Source organism: Rhea pennata, chromosome 11 (assembly GCF_028389875.1).
Source record: "Rhea pennata isolate bPtePen1 chromosome 11, bPtePen1.pri, whole genome shotgun sequence".
Classification (NCBI taxonomy): Eukaryota; Metazoa; Chordata; class Aves; order Rheiformes; family Rheidae; genus Rhea; species Rhea pennata.
In genome coordinates, this window is record NC_084673.1 from 23,199,212 (window position 1) to 23,218,006 (window position 18,795).

General features: G+C 46.0%; 1 protein-coding gene across 7 annotated transcripts in view; it reads left to right on the plus strand.

Moving 5' to 3' along the window:
- HDAC8 (histone deacetylase 8) overlaps window positions 1-18,795 on the plus strand; it is a 52,617-nt gene that overhangs the window by 19,633 nt on the left and 14,189 nt on the right. For 4 of the 7 annotated variants that reach the window (XR_009959611.1, XR_009959612.1, XR_009959613.1 and 1 more), the window contains exons 8-9: window positions 5,244-5,416; window positions 7,060-7,154. Coding sequence is in view for 4 of the 7 variants with exons in the window: in XM_062584959.1 (XP_062440943.1) it covers window positions 5,244-5,416; window positions 7,060-7,154 (268 nt within the window). In the remaining 3 variants the exon portion in view is untranslated. Of the gene's footprint in view, window positions 1-2,142; window positions 2,324-5,243; window positions 5,417-7,059; window positions 7,155-8,965; window positions 9,076-10,661; window positions 10,716-18,795 lie in introns of those variants that run through there. The other 3 variants (XM_062584958.1, XM_062584960.1, XM_062584961.1) reach the window with 3 other exon arrangements.

Below are 18,795 nucleotides of genomic sequence, written 5' to 3' on the forward strand. Positions count from 1 at the left end.
ATCTGCCCATTGGGTTTAGGCACTGAGCAGTACAGATCCCAGAATGACTATGTTATTTGGAGGCTGTGAGGATAGGAATGTGGCCTGACAACTGGATTTAGGGTCTGTTTGGACACTTTAAGTTCTTCAGCTTCCTATCCTGTAAAGGCTGAATGCATCAAGGGACAGGGAGCGAATGCAAGAGACGTAGCCCACTGTCTGGACTTCCCTAGCTTGATCTGGTTTTCAACTTGGAGTAGAGCTTAGATCCTAAATGCACTTCCAGGCTCTGAAAGTTTAAAATATATATAGTCCCACAAACATAGGTGTTGCAGAAAGTTCACATTCTGAGCTTTTCAAGGATTGGGATAAAGTTTTGAAACTTAGGCTGAGAATTCAGATCAAGGCTTTCTTTTGAACATCTCCCAAGTCTAAGCCATGTGAAAACGTCCAGTTTAACTCATTGGATCATGCTTTTTTTGCGTACCTGTGCTGGTAGGCTATATGCATATGGTGGGTTCAGGCACAACCAGCAGCTCCGGTCTGCGTTCCAGTTGTGGAAGTAAGGATGACTGATGTCTTTAGCTTATAGAGAAGGCCGATATTGTTCCCCACTGCAACTGTCACATGTGCTTTAGTGTATCCTGGATCTCACCAGGACATGTACGAAGCACAGACAGTCTGCAGCAGGGTAGCAGGAGGCTTATGGGAACCAGGAGGTCAGCTGGCATAGAGAGAACTCTCTGGCACTTTGAGAGCGGCAGGGCCCTCTGCCCTTGTCTGCTTGCAGAGAGGGGGAAAAGCAGAGCAGCCGAGGCCATGTGTCTGTGTTAAGGGGACAGTGGGTATAGCGAGTTACATGGTGGGGATTGGATGCAGCATTTTGGAGGTCGGAGGAGTATTTCACAATCATAGAATCACAGAATAGTTGAAGTTGGAAGGGATCTTCTGCTCAAGCAGGGTCACCTGAAGCAGGCTGCCCAGGACCGTGTCCAGGTGGATTTTGAATATCTCCAAGGATGGAAAGCCTACAGCCTCTCTGGACAACTTATGCCAGTGCTCAAGTCACCCTATCTAGCCAAGTAGTTTAAAGATCTTTGAATTGAGGAGCTCTTTCCCATTCTTCCAGGCTGACAGCCATCTCTTCACATTGAGAGGAAACCTTGAGCAGCACTGGTCTTCCAGTGGCAGTCCTACTAAGGCTGTGACATTTTGTCTGCCATTCTGGGTTTGCTTGAGAAATTGCAGAAGCTTTTTTCCATCCTCCCCATCAACTGTTGAGTCTTTCAGCCCTTCTTCTGACCTCTGTGTGGGTAACAAAAGGCTACTTCTCTGTCAGCCACTTCCTGTTTTCTTGGGGGCCCAGGGGGAGGGGGAGTGAATTGGATGCTGGTGAAAGACAAGTCTTGGAGAGGTCTGGAAACTGGCAGCATCTGTTCATCTCCACTACAAGGACAGGCAATGCAGCCCTGCCTTTGCATACTTGCCCTGCTTGGGCCAGAAAGGAGCTGCTGAGGTCACCTACATTGCTCATGTGACTTCCCTGAATTAATTCCTATTAGATTAGAGGCAGAACATTCATTTTGCAAGTGTGTCAACTGAAAACACTTTGTCATGATCTGAACCAGCTGGTTACAGTACAGTCAGTGTTACACTGCCAAACTTGGTGGTTTAAGATGGCTGTGAACAGACCCTCTTCTGGTGTGTAGAGCAGCTGAAGTAATTTGGCTTCCTAAAAGAGCAGATGTGTTTGTAATGGGCCTGAGGTGCGCAGGAGTCTGGGTTGCGCAGTTCTTTTCTGCAGTTCCCTGGTGGCAGTGATGGAGGGGGAGTGGGCAGGGGACATACCACCCCACCAGAGGTAGCTGTCACAGGTTACTGCACCCACAGCTGAGAAACCATGAGAGATTTTTACAACACTCCTGATGCATTTTGATGTAATGTCAGTTGTTCTAGCTGGGTTTAGAGTCTTGCCTTGCAGGGCTTGGAGACGTATCAGGGGTTTCCTGTTCAGTTCTTTCTGATGACATGGCTTTTAGGGACAACAGCACACAGCTAAGCTTGTCCATGCTGAACCAGCAACAGCTAGACCCAGAACGGCTTGTTAACTGCACCCTGAGGCTGACTACATCTTTTATCAGATGCTTGAATGTGTTTTCCCAGACAGGCATGGAGCTCTGACAGCATGACTGAGTTGATCTTACTGAGGGATGCTGACAGAAGAGGGGAAGAGTCCCATTCCTTCCTCCTTGCACTTGGCTGCCCAGTCCTTTACCCTCATTCTCCTGGGCTGACCGTGCAATGAACCTGTTCAGGGAGTCAACCCAGCAGAAAACTAACCATGGTGAGCAACCTTCTAATACTGCAGTTCTCTGAAACTTCTCACTGTGGGATCAAAGCAGTTCAAGCATAAGCAGAAGGAAGGGGATGGGAAGGATGGGTGGAAGGGACTGTCCTGCTGATGCACCATCAGTTTAGCTTTATGGTTGGCTCAAGCTTGTTGCCTGCATGCATGTAGGTGTCTGTAGAGGAGCTGAGATTGCAGGAAAACTCTTCTGCTGATTTCCCAAAACACCAGAAAGAGTTACTTCCTGAGTGCCGTGCGGAGTGAGAAGCCAGCTAAGCTATCATGCTAGGATAAATTACATACAAATGCTCTCAAGTCAGGGAGATTTTTGTCATTTAGGTAATGTCTGCAATGCGCTTTGAAGATAAAAAGCTCTAGGAGGCTGCAAACTTTGTTTAAAACTCCTCATACTGCCAACACAAACCTGCAGGGAAGTGCTGAAAGACTCTTCTCTGTTCTTGCTGGGAAATAGTAGGAAGTCTTGGCTCAAGGCTTAGTTCAGAGTGGCTGGAAAAAAAATGTATATGTCCAAGTGAGTTTCTTTTGGAGAATAATTGTAGGACTCATGCTAGCAATTGCATTTTGGTGAAAGTGGCTCTCCTTGCATAGTAAGGCAACAGCCGCATCAGTGAAGGGGCTGTACAAGCATGGGACCCCCCACCCCACCCCGAGCTTTGCAGCTGAGAGGTGAACATTCCACTGTCCAGGCTGTTTCATGTGCATCTGCCCTTTTCTGGACAATCTTTGAGAAATGTAAAGCATCTTGAGGAAAGAACAAATTATGTGAGTTGGCCACTATTTGATGCCTGTTTAGCAAAAGTGGATAACTGCGTGAGAGAGAGACAGGGAAAGAGTATCCCAAAGACAGGCCATGGGAGCTAGCTGTGCTTGCAGAGGTCTGATTGCAGGCTGTGAAAGCCCTCAGCAGCAGCAGGAAGTGCCAAGAAGCCCTTGAAGGAAGCCAGGTCAGTCCTCCAAGAAAGAGTAGTACAACCTGGGCCTTGGGGTGGGAGGGTTATGTGAGCAGAGGGGGAAACCCAGCACACACCCTTTGCTTGTATGCAGACACTGACATCAGCTTCCTAGTGGAGATTTACCTGTTTTCATAATCCTACACTATCTTTGGTTGGTAGTTCATTATGTGAGTATATTTGTTTCTTCTCCAGCTGCTAATGATTCCTATGGTTCCTTACAGTTGCCATAAATGAAGCCTATACAGTGTTGCATTATGCTCTTAAATGCGGATTGAGTTTTTCCCAGAGATGCCTCTACATCAATGGTTAGGGCAGCCCTTAATTTGTGGTGCTTATAGAGCTGATGGCCTTAACCTTGCAGTCATCTGCCTTCACACATTGCATTATGCTCAGTGGGTTTCTTGTCCGGGCGAAGTGACTCGATAAGTTGCCTGGGGTGAACGCTGTGTAAATGTAAGCTAAATTGCCATGGGAAAGCAGCTCTCTGTTTTAAAGCCAGACTGGTTTATAATTGCATATCAAGTAAGATCTGGAGGTACTTAGATTCTCTGTTTTCCTCTCTTAGCCAAGGTAGAAGCATTTATTCCAGGGATCACATCTGTTTCTACTTTAGGAAAATAAAAACAGTGTTGAGAAAGGAACATTTTTTTCTCCCTTATTTGCCCTGTGTTTTGTGATAGGGAGCAGTGTTGGAAACAGTATTATTCCCTTTGTGTTCCTCTTAATACCAAAAATCTCCTGAAGTAAAGCCAAATGCATGACATGCCCAACTGCCTTCTCCAAGAGAGAATGTTTCTAATAACAGATGATCAACAGGATGCCATCCCTGCTGCACTCCGGCATCTGCTAGATCCCTAGGGAAATGAGTTTCTGCCTTAAGAGCCATATGGGAGAGCGTAGAGTGAGAACTAGGACAGAGTCCTCCTCTGTTTGTCCTGTCCTGTCTTTGTGAGAGATGTTTGACAATTTAGGAGTGTTTTTTCACCAGACGCCACTCCTCGTTCTGACTTTTCCAGGGAGGAATGCCCTTGAGTTCTAGCCCTTCTGCTCTGAGTGGCTGATGTAAAATGTGTCGTTTGATGCTACAGCTAAGCTGATGAGCTCTTTCAAAGGGCTAAATTCAGTGATAGAGAGTGATGGAAGCAGAGGCTAACTGGGAGCAGAGGGAGCATGACTGGTATAAAGGCTATGGGAAAATATAGCCAAGAGTGGGGAGCGAAGGCACAGTCTGTCAGGGCAGCTTAGATTTGCCTAAACTGTTGTGCAGCCTCGGAGGGGTTTCCACTGGGGACTCTGAAAAATATCAAACCTACAGTTATGCCAGGATCTGGAAAAATGTAGTTTGATTTGGTAGTTTAGGTGAAGGCAGACTCTCTGGGGGATTTGGTTTGACGTGACAAGTTTGGAATAGAGAAAGCTGATGCTCAGGAAATCTTGAGAGGCGTCAAATGAGTTTCAGGGAGTAGGACTTTGGAGGGAAAGGACCAGGCTTCCCTAGCCCAGCCCTGATCTCACGGCATCTGATTAAAGCCTTAGTCCCTAGCTCTGTGTAGTGACAGAAACCCATCTCTTTGAGATCTTGTCTCAGAAAGCCACAGGGTCTTTTTTTTAAAGTATTATTTTCACTTTACGTTTGGGTGTTGTTAAAGTAACTGTTGGCAAGGAGGCAGTTTGTGGGCCAGTTAGGGTCCAGGGATGTGTGGGAAGGCCCTGGCTTGGATTCAGTGCTTCTGTATGGCTTTTAAAGCTGCCAGTGTGCAGTACATGTGAAATGTTCAGCAGTTTAACACCCAGAACAACCTGTGTCCTGGTGTTTTGGGAGGCGAGCAGGTTCTTTCCATCTGTCCAGTGCTCAGAATGGCAGAGTGCTGCAGTGCTGCTGCCTACAGTAGCATCCCTTTGAAACGTGTGTTTGTGATAAACCCCACTGCTTCTTCCTGCAGTGTGCTGAAGGAGGTGTATGCTGCGTTCAATCCAGATGCAGTTGTGCTACAGCTTGGGGCAGATACAATAGCTGGAGATCCCATGTGCTCTTTTAACATGACACCTGAGGGAGTGGGCAAGTGCCTGAAATATGTTCTGCAGTGGCAACTGGCAACACTCATCCTGGGAGGAGGTGAGTATGCACATGTGTTGTGCTGTTCATAAAATAACAGGTTGTGATCATTCCCCAGGAGTGTGTCCTTTGGGCTCAAAACTCACTTGAATTTAGATGAGTGGCTTGTATGGTTATCATGAGGAGGGCACTTTACGGCTGGTAGAGTGCAGTTTTTATACAGATGTGAAATCCTCAGTATCAACAGGTCCAAATCTCAATCCTGACCCCAGCTCCTGAGTTAAATGTTACTTGGCTCTTCTTGAGGAGAGCAGAGTCTTTTAACTGCAATGATCTCTGACCCTGGCTTCTCAATGCCATCTTTGAGTTCCAGCTCTGCTGATCAGCCCTGCAGGGCTTCTCTTTAAAAATGAGCACTGTGTTCCCAAACTTACTTTGGGCATCTGGCAATGAATGGTCTGCTGAATTCAAGCAGGGGCTTGGGAAAAGGATTAGCTGCTTGCATGTTATAGCAGGACTCCGGATACCCAGTGAAAGCTAAGTTTAACTTGCTTCTGCAATGTTCTGTTATCAGCTCCTTGTCCAGTGGGGAGAGCACAGTACAGGCCTCTTGCAACAGAGCATTTCAGAACAGTCAGAAGCACTCTGTGTCAGGGAGAGCCTCCCAGCTCTGTGCTTGAAGCCTCATCAATTCTAGTTGTTGCCTTTTTCAGGAAGGGAGAAGATCAGATGTAGTACGTTAAGCGTAAAATTTAATGTGTCTAGTGCAGGCTATTTTGGAAAGGTTGTGGATGTTCAGTCCTACTTTGACTGTCTGTGTGTGTTGGGGAAGACACTTTTCAAACAAACAAAAAAAACCCAACACTTTTACCAAGAAATGAAAGAAAACTATTTCTTATGGTGAAAACAACAAAGGAGTCTCCCATCACCGCAGCTTGCAGAGGCATTTGAAGTTGCAGTTGTGAGATGGAGTCAGTGCTTGCTGAAAAGCAAAGGGAGGGGAAAGTTGAAAAATATGGTCACTATCTCCTTTCAGTCTTCATTACTGGAAAAAGCTTTTGAGAGTCTCTCACAGGATTGCTTTAAGCTAAGGTTCTTCCTTGTGAGGACATGCCCAGTTCTGACCATTACCATACTTACTGTGAGACTTCATTTACTGATAAAGCAGTCACAAGTTGAACTAATCAGCTTCATATTTGTCTTCTCACAAATGGTGTTGCTGGAGAGCCCACCAACAAATGGTTGAGTCTGTGCATCGTTCTTCTTGGTTCAAAGACCGACATTAAAACAGTAATCCGTAGTCTCCACTGCTCTCCTTGCACTCTTTTTCTATGTGTGAACACTCCTCCTCATCACCAGGAGAGAGCCCAGCACATAAAGCTGAGGGCTGGGGCCAGGTCTGAAGAGATGGCTGGAAGAGGCTGACTACTGGCCTGTGCAATAACTGGAATGACCTGTGGTTCAGTTCTGGAGATGTGCCCCTTTCGTACAGGACCATTTGGATTTCGCCTTTTGTAGCCAGCAGGAGCAAAATACAGTGATTGTGCATGGCCTGACTATGTGAAATAAGAAGCTTTATTCGTATGAACTGCTAGTTTTACCCCCACAGTTTATTCCTTTTAGTAAAATCTCTCCCTTTTCCATTCTTCTCTTCCCTTTCCACATCTTTCCCCTTCCAAAATCTCAATTCTTGCTGGAGACAGGAGGCTACAACCTTGCCAACACAGCTCGTTGCTGGACATACTTGACTGGGGTCATCCTTGGGAGAACGCTGTCCTCTGAGATCCCTGATCATGAGGTAAGGCTTTGACAAACCCTCCCTTTTCCTTGCAAGAGAACTGAGTCATTCCACCTAATGTGAACTGCATCCTTGCCTCTCAATACTGTTTTGTTGAGAGACACTCCTGTAACAATAACACACTGTCCCAGCAGCATAGTGGATGCTTGTTTCCCAAACCCGAGACCGTCTGCAGCTTTTTGCAAGGCATCTCAGAAGCCAATCAACTTCAGCCTCAGATAATTACAGAGGGAATGGCGCAGGAGGGGGGTCACCTGTTTGCTCAAAGAGCTCTTTAGGATATGTACATACTTTTACAAGGGAAGAGCCAGACCTTTCTCAAAACTTTAAATTTAAGCTCTGCTTTCATCAACTTACAGAAAGTACCATGTGCAACTTCCAAATTTTACTGGCCAGAAGTCTTCCAAAGGGCCATGAGGCAAAGTGCTGTTTACATTCTCATATGACCTATCCCAAAAGGCTCAGTTCCAGTACTGATGTTCTTACAGTTTTGAGCAAGGCTGAATGACCAGTTGGAAGGACATAATCAAGGGTGAATTTGGTTGGGATAACTACAGTTTCATAACTGTAGACCCCAAGGTCTTCTTAGTGCTCCTTGCTTCCCAGGTTACAGGTCTGTGTTATTGATTCTACAAAGCAAACATGCACATGCAAAGCAGTGTAAATATATAGTGACTAAAGAGGATAATAATATTTTGCCTTTGTCTGAGGATCTCATAGGCCAGTATGCATAAGGAATTAAAGTATGTATGTGGATTAAAACTGGAAGTGTGTCATGATAAAAATCAGTGATTACAGGTACAAGGCACTTTTTGAGAGGTATCCTGCTTAAATATGATCCTTTAACCAGATACCAACAGAAACAGGATCCAAACTGGAATCAGGGAATCTTTTGTATATGTGGGAAGTCCAAAGGGTGGGTCCCTCTGTAGGAATTAATTGCAGGAGATGTTTAGACTTGGCCATTTTGTTGTTGATTTAACAGTTTATTTGTCATATTAACGATCCCTGCACAGACTGCCCTGAAGGATAAGCACAGTGTTGAAATGAATTGGTTGCAGGAGGTCACAAGGTGCAATTGGGTTCTGTGTGCCCTGCCTGCTGTAGGGGAAGGCCAGCAGTTAGCCTGCAGAGCTGAACTGGCTGTGAGTTCTGATGCTGATGGTAGCCATCCTGATCAGGTTCCCCTTGCAGCAGAACGGTGCTTGTTGTAGGAGCTGGGATGACCTGTTCTGGGTTCACGTTCCTGTAGGATCATGTTTCTGGAGACCAACTCAGACTGTCTGTTGGCTCTATGGTGCAGCACTTGGAGAGGCATGGGATGGAGGGAGGGGAACTATAGGCTGCGCTACCTGAAGCTTGTCTCCAGGTGCTGTTGTTCCCACTTGAGCATCTGTAGAATTTTTGTGGCAAGCTCAGAAAACCTAGTGCCTGCCTGGAGCAAGTGCATCTTGACTTCAGCACCACAGAAAGGATTTAGTACAAAACGTTTCTAGGTAGGTGGCATTAGCCAACAAACTAGCTGGTGAAGGTCAGAGGAGAGACAACATGGAGAGACCTATTTAGAGATATACAGATGATCAAAACACACTAAGCCTGCTGGGATGATTGCCTTGATAATATATTAGAAGCATCTTCCTCTGTCTAGAGCCTTAATCTGCCTCATCTCTCACTTTCTGTCTTATCTCTTGTGCTATCCTCTGTCTGAATACCTGCTCTTGGCACCTTGCTGCAAGTGAATTTTTGTCCAACTGTTACATTACTAGCCAACTTTTCTTCCCATCTGCTCCTCAAATTGCAAACTGTTCTAGAACATGACTGCAGCACTTACTGGATGCCAGATGAAGTGGCTGGAGTGGCTGTTCAGCACAGCCAGAAAGCTCCTAGGTGAATGGAGTTTGCTGGAGCTGAACCAGAAAAGGTAATTCTTCCCTGCTCTGTTAGAATATACTTTAGGTCCTCAAAGAGTGCATGGAGACATTGGCACATGATTAAGAATTTGATTATTTTAAAGCCCGTGTTTTTGTCCTTCACCAAAGGTACTAAAGAATGTAACCTTCGTGATAAAGTAACCTTGTTAATGAAGAGGTAGCCTTGGTATGAGAAATGAGCTGTTCTGAATCAGATATCAACTAAGTAAGGAGCAGCAGCTTGCCATGAGGCGCTGTAGTGGGGAATCTCCACATCTCTCATAACTTGGAAAAAGTGGGTAAGCAAACTGCAGTGGGGCTCAGATTCTCAAAGACAAGGCCTCTCCTTTACCAAACAGGAGCAATGAAGTTCTTTTTGAGCAGTACAAGGTACACTACCCCAAAACACAGCCTTAGGTGTTGCAGGGGTTGTTGGCCTTTGGGGTGCACTAGCATACATCTCTGACCAGTTCTGTGGAAATGGCCGTGTGAACAGAACTTCAAAAGGCCACTGTGGAAACCTGTGCTCTGCTCTCATTTGGGAGCACAGATTTAGTCTTAGACTCTTTCATCCCGGGAAGATTCAGCTGCAGGCTTTGGGTGACCTTCTGCATAAAGAGGGAGAAAAAAATGGAGTGAAGACAGAGGCATATGTTGAGAAATGTCTCAGAGTGTAGGACATTTATTGTTCTTAGGTGGTCACAGTAATGAGCCTTTTGTTACCTCTCTGCCTGAGCTCTTTATGTAGTAGAACAAATGGATATACGGTCCCTGGGTTTGAGGCATTGATGAGTTGCTAATTAGAAGGGGTTGGGAAGAGTGTATCTTGTGGATGGGCATGTTCCGTTATTATCTGCTACTGAGCTTTCTGGGAGCTGGTACTGGTTTGCAGCTGAAGGCAAGAGGTATTGGGCTGTAGTACCTCCTCCATGTATGTGGTATACCTTGCAGTTGTCTATGGCTTGCACAGGTCCTCAATAGTGGAACAAGGCAAGACACATTTGCCATGCTCATATCTTTGCCTGCAAGTGGCCGTTGTGGCCTTGCTTCATAGTAAGGAAGGTATGTATCTTAGGATAGCGTGAAATTTTTGTCTTCGCCAGCTGGGCATTGGCTCATGTCCTCTGGCAGGAGGCCTCGTTTCTAGTCTCGCTAATGGCTCTGGATGCTACTTTTCGTATAAATGTATAATCCTGTTTTGAAATGTATTAAGTAGTTTGTATCAACAAGTATCCTGAAGCCCAGAGCCACAGGCCAAGGCTTATAGATTTTTCAAAGGATTTCTTTTATCAGTTTTAAATCTGTTTTCTTGCCGCTTCCCATCAGAGATGGTCTGTGTTTTAGCTCTTGAACTAGAACCAAGATCAACAATTTCTGAAACCAACTGTCTTGAGAAGATCATTGAAGATTGTGTTTGTTTTCTTTAATGTAACTCTGATGCAGTTATCTGCCCCCTCTCTCCTCCTAAATTGGATCATTTCGTAATGCTGAACATAGTATTTACTTAGCCAGCAGTAAAGGTCCCTCTAATGTTTTCATGTTGGATGCTGCAAGGTCATTTGCACTGACTGAGATGTCTGAACTTTGCCCATTGAAGGGTTATATTTGCAACTTGCCCTGAGCTTGGGAAGCCTTGCCCAACAACCATGAGGTAAATCAGCTTGCATTTGCTCTCATGTAACTGCACAAAGCATGATGATAAACATGGTGCACTGCAGCACACAGTACTGAATTGGCATCTAATTGTTTGCTGTCCAAATTCAGTTGGAGCATGTATGCTTTGAATGGTTTTACTAATCCGCAGTGTTTTTTTTTGTGGTTGTGCTCTGTCTTCTTGGGAGTGGTGAATAAGACAATTGAGGAACTTTTTCTAATATCTCACTAGCCTTGTTTAGTTGCCCCCCGCAAAAGCTCACAAGCCAGGGATGGCAACACTAATGGACTCCAGCAGGAAAGGAGAAAGGAGATCAGGGAGGGGAGAATGCCAGAGCATGATGCTGATATCCTTGGGCATCTTTGTGGACCTTGGTAGTTCACAAGATGCAGAGAGGTAGGCCTGAAAACAACTGCAGAGAGGTATTAATCCACATATACATGCCCATAAAGAAGCAGAAGAGGAAAAGTAAAAGTAATAAGTGTTAAGTTGAGGCAAATCTGTGTTTGGTTGTAAGAGTAAAACATTATGAAACCCTTTCATAAGTGATTCTGGGATCTTTTGGAAAGGTTTGGTGTTCTGGGATTTTCCAAATGAGAAAGACCCGGAGAGCTAAGTAGCCTTGCTCTGAGAGTGTGCAGTGTAAGCAAGGAGGCCTGACGGGCCCCAACCCATCTAGCAGAGGACTGTGCTTACAGATGCAGCCTTGTGGCTGATGTACTACTTCATACTGTCCTCATGAAGGTTGTTTACCAGAAAAGAGTTAAAAATAGCTCCGTTTTGCACCCATCTGGGGAGATTTAACCTCCATGTGATCATGTACTCTGGCTGCGCTCACAGGAATCAAGTGTTTTGTGTTAGCTACCAACTGCATGTATCCAGGCAGCAGCAAACCTGCAGCACGTTCAGTATTTGGGGCCACAAAACAGCGCTTGCAGGGTGCTTTTTGAGCACGATGCTTTGGGGGAAGGAAAATGTTAGCATCTAAATGAAAGGGACCACCAGCCAGTGACCAGCACAGGAGGTGGTGATTATACAGGGCACTGCTACTGTGGGAGGAGGTCCTGGGGCAGACAGAGTCTCCCTGGGCCTATTTGTACACGTCTTCAGTCTTGAATTCAATCTTTTTATGCTCTTTTCATGAGCAGGGATCAAAGAGGCAAGCTGCAGCTTTGCTAAGATACCAAAGACTGAACACAGTCATGTTGCTGAACTGCCCCTGCCCCTTCTCCAAGGGACCCCGGGAGGATTAGAAGCAGGAGGAGCAGCAGCTTGTCCCTGCCTAGGGAACAAAAAACACTTTGTACCTGCTGAATAACCTCTACTCCACTCCCCGCTCCGCGAGCTGCTGCTCCCAGAAGTGAGCAAGCAGGAGGCCAGGCCTTTCCGAAAAAATGTGAGGGCTCTAGGCAGGGTAGAGGATGATTTGCATATAGGACAAAAAAACAAAAAAAAAAAACAAAACAAACAAACAAAAAAAAAAAACATGATCACGAAGTGCCGGCTGGAAGCGTAGCCCTTCTGTTGTTCCTAGTCTGTGCGTTGAGGCGCGTCTCCCCGGCTGCTGGCAGAGTAGACGCCTGGCCCAGTGAACTGCACTTCTCAGAAAGCACAAGCTCTTCGGCAAAACTGAAGAGAATTGGGCAGTGGAGTGGAGCCCTCGGTGGCGAAGGCCGTTTCCCCATCCTAGCCTGAGCAAGCTTTCTTACTAAAACTGTCTGTGACTTTCTGCACGCACCGCAAGCACTGGTTGTTTCGCGCTTAGGTTCGCTGCCTGCGTTTCTCTTGCTTGCTGGCTTTGCTTGCCGGGTTCATTGTGATGCTCTTAAATAGTACGGGCATGGGATGGGGAGGACTGTGCTTCCTTCGCCGTGTCGAGTGAGCAGTACTGTCCAGAAAAGCGTTGGTTTAGTCTCCTCTCGGCCACAGCGGCCAATAGAGACACACGGGGATGAGTGTAAAGAACGAGGCAAATAGAGTTTCTCAGGATACTCTTCCGGCTTTCAGTGATTTATGGCCAAGAAATATCCTACTGTGTCGGTATCGAAAAGTTCTTCATGGCGTTTCTTCTGTGATTTTGTCCAGTTGTTTGTTTGAGTGCAGACTTTCAGTAATCGCGGTGTCCTTCGGCAAGGCATTCCGCACCTTAACTGTACGCTCTATGGAGACTCTCCGTGGTTACTTTGATCCCACTGCTTTGCTACTTAATTTGTTATGAATGCTTATCCCGGAGTTTTCCCTGTTGGCGTTTCCAGGTGTTTCGCAAAACAGGCCTTATCCAACAGGGACAGGATATGGTGGTGTCCTCATTTTGCAGATGGGTTCTAAGACACACGGCCACACATCCATTATCTTTTTTGTCTCATTGGTAATGTGTAGGGCTTGGTTTGTGAGAGGATGCAATGTTATTACAGTACCTAGATGTTTAAGCCAGTGCTGGATGCTCAACAGTCCTCCAAATCTGTCCTAATCAAGTTCGACCCTAGACAAAAAGAAATGCGAGGCCAGTGACTGCGTGTGCTCAGTATGCTTTATTGGACCTGCCTGCCACACACTAGCACAGGCAAGGGGAAAATTCATACTTCTCTGGGGCAGCACATTTGAAACCATCCTTTAGGTGTCTGTAATTCCTTGCTCACCATCTAGTGCTTCTCAGGGTTGAATTGGTTGAGACCTTGGTGGGGAGTGAGGTGGGGCTGCCTGGTTATATGCCATGACATGATTCAGTATGCACCCTGCATGGGGTGGCACTAAAGGTGGGGGGTTTGATCCCCCCATTCCTCATTTGAAGTCCATAAACAAAGCCCTGCAAACTACCAGTGGACCACAAAGATAACAGATTCTTTGCATGGTGACGTGTGCATGCCTTAGATCCCCTCTGTGCCCTCAGGACAATGCCATATCCTATTCCTGTTGGATAAGCTGTGTTTTGTGAAACATGTGGAAACTGATGATGGAAACAGTAAACGAGGTGGGGCGTTACATGGGACCCCTCTTTGCCACGTCACCTTGAGCTACCTGGAGCAGGTTGATCTTCCTCAATGAATGAGGATGGCAGGTCTGTTGGAATAATAGTATCTGTAGCACTGAGATTTCAAGTGATGAAGATAACTGTACCAATATTATGGATGGATTTTACATACATGCAGCAGTGTCAGCCTGCATCTTCTGAGCTTTTTGCCTGCTGAATATGATTCAACATTAAGGAACTTGTGGATAGGTTATTTTTACCAGTTCTTTCCATCATAGGTAGGTTATTTTTTGCCAGTTCTGTCCATCTTTACAGCATGTAAGCTTTACTATATCGAGAAAAAATATTTTTTGCAGGAGGATTGCTAAAAGATACCCATAATAGTGAATGTTGGATTGGCAACAATTATCAGGACTTCTATTTTTAAAATAAATGAATTAAAAAAAAAACAAGCTCATGAAAACTAGAAATGGAAAAAAATAATTGCTTTAAGATACGAAACAAAGCTCCCAAAGTAAACTGGCACCCAGTGCTGAACGTTCCCTTTTGTTTATGCTCTAGGGCTTTATCTAGGTTTAGATAATGGAAGCAGTTGGACTTCCACAGCTTCCTTTGGGAAAATTCCTCTTTCAAAAATATTTCCATAACAGGAAGTGCTCAGATTTTCAGTTAGTTCCCTCAGTTTTGTTTTGTCCCAGTATTCCCAGTGCCATCAGCTCAGATTGCATCTACCTAGCTCTCAGGTCTTAAACCTTGTGATTTGAGACTCCAGCAGCTCCTTTTGCAGTGTATAAATTTGGTTCTTGCCATCCTTTCTCCTCCAGTAAAACCTTTCTGGCCTTCCCTCATTTTAGTTGGAAACTGCATCTTCAGGTTTATAGCTTAATTTGTTTTCCTACTTTCAAGTAAAATGGGAAGCAGTGCAGCTGTGCAGCAGAACCATGAGTAATTTCTCCAGCTGATTCACACTTAATTGTTTGTTAGGTCTGTTCCTGAATTTCTGTTAGGAGAAAGACTGCATTATAGAAATGTGCTGGTGATGTCCATGCTGGAGTTGCTGTTATCCTCACGCTGAAGTAGGGACAAATGCAACCACTTCTGATTATTCAGTCCTGTGTTTGGCTGAGGATGTCTGGTAGAAAGATTACAGCAGCAATAAACACCTTCTTTGATGTGGCTTCCAGAGACCACCCCATATCCTAGAAGGCTGAAGAGGAGAGCAGTTGTGTTTTCCAAGAATGGAAAGGTCATTTGAAGCTCAGCTACAATGTCCCCTCTCGATTCAGTCTAAGTTTGGATACTTAAGTAAGTGGAAGTTCCTTTTAAACACTGAGATACCACCATCGGCAGGGAGGCAGGAACCTTGGTGCAGTCTGACAGCTGCAGGCAATCTGCAGCTAAGCTAGCATCCTTCTTACTGTTTGTCCAGTTTTCTACAAGATCAGAAGCCACAGTTTATCCCTGGCAGTCAATATTCCTCACTGCTGTTAGCATCGCCTTTTAATTTGAATGTTCTCCCTAAGCTGCCTCCTTTCCATACAGGCCAAACTGCCTGATTGTGCTCTTAGGGGTTTTCAGCTTGAACTAACTGGATCAACTGAGGCTGCAGCCTGGTGGCTGCTTTACTCAAGCCATTAACTCTTCTTTGTTGCCAAGGTCCTCCAGGGTCTTCTCACATTTCCCCTTGTTTGCCTAGAGACAATTTCTTGTACTACTCACTAGGAAAGCGTACTTACCCAAGGTCCTGGCATGTGCCCCCCGAAGCCTTCAGGCCTAGGAAGAGCAAGAGCAATCTGCGAGCTGGTCACCTCTGATCACATCCTCATGTTAAGTGGTGGAAGTGTTCAACCTTGAGTATTGATCCAAATGAGTGAATTCAGCCATAATGATGAGTTAGCTGAGAGCTCTGATGGAGTCTGTCACCCTAACGTGAGCCTTTTTACCCTGTTCTGTGCACTGCCGTAAAAATGGGGAAAAGGTGCAAGTACTCTGGCCTGAAAGACTTTTCTTTGAGTCAAGGTAGAAGATTTGCCTTTAATCAGGTTGGGAACAGGAGGGCACTGTCTCTGGGAGACAAAACCTAGACTCATTATAAGAAATATATAGAGAGGTTTATCCATGTGGATTTGTATGGGCTGGTTCAAACTGACATAACATTAGACAGGCCAACCTTTGGGCCTGAATTATGTTTGAGCAATTATTATATATACCGTGACCTGAAAATACCTTGAAAAGGAAGATCCTGTTTCCATCTGCATGGTAGACTTAAGGAGAGGGACTAGGGCTTGGATATGGAGTGGCTTTGCAGGCCAGCCTCGTGCACTGGCGATGGAAGTGTTGCCAGCCTTTGGTGACATTTCTGTACATCGCTGTGCTTTCTCAAGAAATAGAAGACTCTCTAGGGTATCGAAGCTGCTGCTAATTTCAGGCTTAGCCAAGTGCCAAAACTCCAGCTATTTCCAGCTATCTAATAAATGTCAGAAAACCCAGCCTGCAAAGGGAAATTCTTTCCTTCTCCTTCAGCTTCAGGAAGAGCAGTGCAGTAAATTACCCTGTGACAGAGCTGGCCCCACAACGCAGCAACACAGTGCCCCTTGTGCCTGTGGCAGCTCCAGCCTTTCGCAGGTAGTTTTAAAAATGCTTACCCTCTTCTAAGATGCTGCAGATTCCACTATCTTCAAACACAAACCTATGTGGAGCAGTGGGAGTGAAGATTCCTTTGGGAGTTTCACATTTCTTGTGCCTTAAAGTGCACTATCCTGAAGGTACAGCAGTCAGAGAGCTGCAAGCTGCCTCCTTTGCAGGCCAGCACAAACGTATTGTCAGGCAGCTGCTTTGTTTGCCTCCTCAGAACCTAAAGTTTACGGTAGGAAACATCTCTGCATTATTTCCCAGCAGTTGTGTTGCAGCTTCTCAGCTAATGCAGGAACCAATGCATCCGCCTGTCATTCACGGAGGAAGAACAGTCAACTGCAAACCTTGCCAGCTGGAGCTGTTTACCTGTCACCAAGAAATTAATAGCTGAGGCTGATAAATGAGTGAAGTTGTGAAAAGGCTGGTGCTTGTGTTGGATGTGACGGTTAGGGCCTGAGACCAGTAGGGGCCAGCTGGGAAAATGCTATTGCTTGCTCATTTGCAGAAGGCATGTACAGCCTGACCAGTTGAGGGAGGACAATTTTTCTTGGTCAGGCTTCAAAATTGGCTTGTACATCTCTTCATTGCAGCTGGCAAAGAAAGATCTCTTTCTATCCCTTAAGCTCAGAGGATGTGAGGTTCAGTGCGTCTTTCCTTCCCAACTCCTGTCTTAGCAACTTTGGTCTTCACCTCTGTGGTATTCCTGCCTTTGGATATATTGATCTATGCCTAATAGTGTCTTCATGCCAAAGGAAACAAGTGTAGGGGTAGTGGAGGGCAAAAAATGATCATTTTGGCCTTTTCACCTATGATGTGATGAAGTTCGTTCGTGTTATGCTTGCCTCCTCTCCTGCTCTGCCTTTTATGTTTCCTGGTACCAGGCAGTGATGAGAGTGTAGAAAGTGTCCCAGCCTGCCCTTGCCCCCTTCCCAGCCTCATCAACCCTGCCGTGGAAATCTCCAGTGTTTGATGGAACTCATGGGAGGTGCCCCATATCAGGGCTTCTTTATGGTTTGACTTATTTGGCATATTGCTCAGTCTTCTGGTGTGGGGGTTGCACAGGTCCTGCTATACATCAGAGCAGGAGTTCAAGATCTACTAGCCTCTCACTGCTGAGTGAGCGTGCAAGACCTGTGCTGGGGCCAGTGTGGGACAGCTTATGTTGATGCTATTTGTGCTGTGATTCTCCATCAGAAAAGGTGTTCCTCCAGGACTGGGGACTTCTCGCTTTCCAGGAGCACTGAAACAGGAAAGCAGCATGGTCTGGTTTCTGATGAAAGCTGGAAGTACGTACTGGTGCTAATCTCTCCTGGAAGCATGCTGCTGAACCCTGGCTTTTGGGACACAGCATGGTCAAAAATGTTGATGTGCAACAGCGCACACACATAGGTCCTTAGCAGAGGGAGATTCCCCTGTAATAAGGCACCCACAAGAAGCACGGAGGCAGGTGTACAGGTCTGGTGATCAGGTTATTCTGACAGAGAGCACAGTGTGAGGGAGCTCCCTATGCAGATGCTGATGGGAAGAAGAGCTCAGGTCTGGCTTCTTGAGACCTCTATGCTGTTCAAGGGCAGAATAATGCAGCCACAGCCTGGATTGTTCTGTCAGTGTTTTCCTGCCCCTTCGCAATGAAGAGCTGCATATGAGCATGGCAGCATGTGACCCACACGCTTGATTTCCACAGGAGAAGTTTGGAGGTTTGATTTGGATCTTTTAACTCTGTGACGCCGTGGGAATGCCTGTCCAGGTGTTCAGTGGGTTGCTGTTTGGAGCAGATGAACTCCATCCAGCAACTCGATGCCCAAGATATGAGTGTCCTCCCCTTTCCCTCAAGGGTTTCTGCACATTACGCAGTGTGGCCAGGACCCTCGTTCTGCCAGGCTGCATTTCAGCATGGGTGCTGCATTTCAGCTTGGATGTGGGGCATGGCTGTGCGCTCTCTGTTTGACCTCATTTGAAGTGTGGAGAGAGGTGCTTCAGCACTTAGCTCACACGCACGTAAGACTGCACAGCCACTACTGCTCCACAGGAAAGCCTGTGTGCCTTGAATGAGGATCAGACTGATTCTGAATCTGAAAGCCATCCCTGCTCTTCCCAGGCCAAAGAAGGTTGCCCAGCTCTGTTGTGAATAAGCACCTTTTATGATAGGGTGCATTGGAGGAGTGCCTCTAACCTGAATGGCGTATAGGTGCCCTATTCTAAAAGGTTTGCGTTCAATCGTTGTTTAAAAAGCCACAACATAAGCCAGGAAAGCCAAGTGAAAACAAAGCCATACTTTATCCCACTCTGCATCTGCAAGATGGCTATTGACTTGTGGAGGGCTGGGACGAAGTTGGGATGAAGCTCCCATTCTCTGTTTTTGCCCGAGGAGGACGTTCCAAGGAACTGGGCAGGTTTGCTGATGGAGGGGGTGGAAGTAGGTGGCCAGTATAGTAGTTGTTCTCTGCCAGATGCTTCATGTACAGATGTGAA